At 38.0% G+C, this 3,414-nt stretch overlaps 1 protein-coding gene across 1 annotated transcript; it reads left to right on the forward strand.

The window, feature by feature from the left end:
* The first annotated feature begins 210 nt into the window (after positions 1-210).
* Positions 211-1,452, forward strand: LOC133779092 (uncharacterized). The gene is made up of 2 exons (XM_062219091.1): positions 211-535; positions 623-1,452. Exons 1-2 carry the CDS (start codon positions 211-213, stop codon positions 1,450-1,452), a joined length of 1,155 nt encoding a protein of 384 aa, XP_062075075.1.
* The last annotated feature ends 1,962 nt before the right edge of the window (positions 1,453-3,414 follow it).

Below are 3,414 nucleotides of genomic sequence, written 5' to 3' on the forward strand. Positions count from 1 at the left end.
CCCCAAGAGTTTCATAATACTTTGATATCCCTCATCCCTAAGTAAGAGAACCCAGCTAAAGCAGGTGATTACAGACCAATCGCGTGTTGTTCAACAATCTACAAATGCATATCTAAGTTGCTATGTTCTAGACTTGCAACGGTTCTCCCAACTTTGGTTGACCAAAATCAAGGAGCTTTTGTCCAAGGGAGATCTATTGCTCATAATGTGATGATTCTCCAAGATGTATTGAAGAACTATAGGAGGAAAAATACTTCACCTCGTTGTACTATCAAGCTAGATATTAGTAAGGCCTATGACACAGTGGATTGGAATTTTATTGAAGACCTTCTCAATGCTTTAAATTTGCCCAGTAGATTTGTTCAACTAGTGATGACTTGTATTAGAAGCTCTACCTATTCTCTCCTTATGAATGGTAGAATTCAAGGTGGTTTTCATGGGGCAAAGGGCCTCCGTCAAGGTGATCCTCTATCGCCGTTGATTTTTGTTTTGATTATGGATTATCTTACGAGAAGGCTTCTTCATGCTGCTCACGGTTCCTAATTTCGTTACCATCCTCTTTGCAAAAGTTTGAAGCTAATAAACTTATGCTTTGCGGATGATTTGATTCTTCTTAGTAAAGGGTCCAAGCAGTCTATTGGAGTTCTTAATGAGGTTTTGAATGAATTCAGTAATACTACTGGGCTTCAAATCAATATCAATAAGTCTCAAGTTTTTTTCGGAGGGGTTGCTCCTAGGGAGAAAGAGGAGATCATTAGGGAACTTGGTTTGGCTGAAGGTGAATTCCCTCTAAAGTATTTAGGGGTGCCATTAAGACCTACTAAATGGAAAGTTGAGGACTGCGGAATTATCATCAAAAAAATCAAAATGAGACTGCATTCTTGGGGTAGTAGACATTTATCGTTTGCTGGTAAAGTGCAATTAATTCACTCAATCTTACTTGGCCTTCGAAATTATTGGATGAGTACTTTCATCCTTCCTCAAAGTGTTTCTAAAGAGATTGAGAAACTTTGTAGAGGCTTTCTTTGGGGTTTAAATGGGAATAGAAGCAAAATTCACATGGTCTCTTGGGAGAAAGTGTGTCTTCCTAAAGCTTTTGGAGGTCTTGGGTTCAAAGAAGGGTCCAAGTGGAATCAAGCTATCTTAGCTAAATATGTGTGGGCCATTTCCGAGAAAAGAGATCTTTTATGGGTCAAATGGGTGAATGCTATATACCTTAAGGGGGTACCATTTTGGTCTTATGAGTTAAGGTTAGACACAAGCTGGTATTGGCGAAAACTTTGTCGTTTGAGGCATAAATTTTCCTTAGCTGAGATTTTGCAAGCAGGCTATTCGGGTAAATTTGGTGCTTCTATTCTGTACAACAGCTCTCTGCCTCAGTCCCAGTTCAGTTACCACAGAGCTATTTGGAGTAGCCTCAATCTTCCTAAGCATAGATTTATGTTATGGTAGGTTGTGCATACTCATCTGTTAACTAAGGACAATCTGAGTAAGTTTCATTTAGTTCTTGATTCCATGCTCTGTCCGGTTTGTGGTGATCTCCCTGAATCGCATCAGCATTTATTTTTTCATTGCTCTCTGTCTAGAAAAGTGGTGGATTTAGTGTTCAGCTAGTTGGGTTTTAGAGGGTGGTCGTTGGAGTTTGTTGGTTGGTTATCTTGGCTCTCGCTGAAAGCTTCAGGTATTATTAGACTCATCAGCATTGCGGTTTGTGCAGCCACTTGTTATTGTAGTTGGCTGAACAGAAACAGGTGTGTTTTTGAAGGCTGCTCCAAGTCTGCGTCTTCTATTGCTGTTGACATCAAGAGTATAGTGATCTACAGATTATTTGTTATTCAAAATAGGAAAATGTCTAGAGTAGAAAGGAACTTTATACATAGACTAACATGTAATTAGTGAGTTTTGTATTGTTTCTGGTTCTGGAGGCTCTTTGTGTTGATTCTCTTGTTTCGGCTCTTGTGGTTTTGTAGTTTGGTGGTTGATTAATGAAGTATTTTCTTCTTCTTGATCAAAAAAAAAAAAAAACAATAAACTAACATAACTAAAAAAAATCAGGCTATTAAAATAAACGTAAACATAATAAACATAAACATGATAACTATAACATAAACACTTACATTAGCAGTTAGATTCGGAGCTTGAGCGTGTGTATCAAGGAGAACTTCATGGATATGAACCGTTGCTTTGATACCAACTGTAACGACCCAACTATTTCTAAGACCTTGGACCATTAGAACTAATAAACATAACTATTACTTTGAAGAACATATACATATGAAATAATAATAACTTTATTAAAACTTTAACATAATATTGTGAAAATTACAAATTAAAAATAGAATTTTGGTATGGGTATCCATTATTTAAAACATAATTTTAAACTAAATAAAATTATTTACAAAACTAAATGCGGAAAATACATAGCAACATAATTTAAAAAAAACTAAAAATAACGTCATCCTCGATCGACACACAGTCCACTCAGCCCGTTCATCCTCAACACACATGCCAAGCTTCCAAGAATCTTTCTGCCTCCGTATCTAGTTTCACTACAACATTTTTTACCAAATATTACGGCAAAATATTACATAACTTTAGAAGTGCTATTAATACATGCCAAAAAAAAATACACGGACACATTATCGGCGCCAAATGAAAAGTAACAGGCGCCAAATGAAATTTTACTTCACAAATAAAAAAGCAAAATAAAAAATGAAGAAGGGTTTTCTCTATTCTCTCGTTCTCTCAGTCTGAATCCCTAATCTCTAATCTCTCTCAATCTCTTCCCTCTCTCCCTATTCTCTCGTTCTCTTGTTCTCTATTCTCTGAATCCCTAATCTCTCTCAATCTCTTCCCTCTCTCCCTTAGGCTGAGACCCTTCATCTTTGAGCTTCCAACCCATTCCCCTTCATCTTGTTCTGTCCGAATAGTTGAGCCCAAACGTCATTCATCGCTGATTTTAATGGTAAGGTGACGGCGACGAGGTGTATGCCGTCGGGTCGAGGTAGATATGGCATCTCAGAATTGGATTTCGGGACGAGAAGGTTTGTTTATGGAGGTGGAGATTCGAATTGGAGGGGTTGTAGGATTACGGTGAGTTCTTCGAATAGGGATGCCAATGGCAGAGGAAGAAGTCGGAGTTCGAGTTCGAGTAACGAGTCTAGCTCGTTTCTTTCTCAGGGCCAAACTTATGCTCTGTTGAAGCACCAAATGGAAGTGGCAGCAAAATCTAAGGTCAGGGTTCGGGGTATTCTCCACTCTTTCTATTAGGATTTTATCGGATGCCAATCAGAGAGTTATGTATTTATATGTTTTGGAAGTTATAGGACTATGAAGAGGCTGGGAGGATTCGCGACTTGTTGAAGTTATTCGAAGAAGAGGAGCCGGTTTTGTGACTGAGAGAGTTATGTATCA

This window comes from Humulus lupulus, chromosome 5 (assembly GCF_963169125.1).
Source record: "Humulus lupulus chromosome 5, drHumLupu1.1, whole genome shotgun sequence".
NCBI classification, from domain to species: domain Eukaryota; kingdom Viridiplantae; phylum Streptophyta; class Magnoliopsida; order Rosales; family Cannabaceae; genus Humulus; species Humulus lupulus.

What these genes read in the sequence shown, in the direction of transcription:
- LOC133779092 (XM_062219091.1), top strand. Translation starts at nt 211, where the DNA reads ATGATTCTCCAAGATGTATTGAAGAACTATAGGAGGAAAAATACTTCA. An exon ending in GCTTCTTCATGCTGCTCACG is followed by an intron (nt 536 to 622) that starts GTTCCTAATTTC and finishes TTCTTAGTAAAG; the next exon opens with GGTCCAAGCAGTCTATTGGA.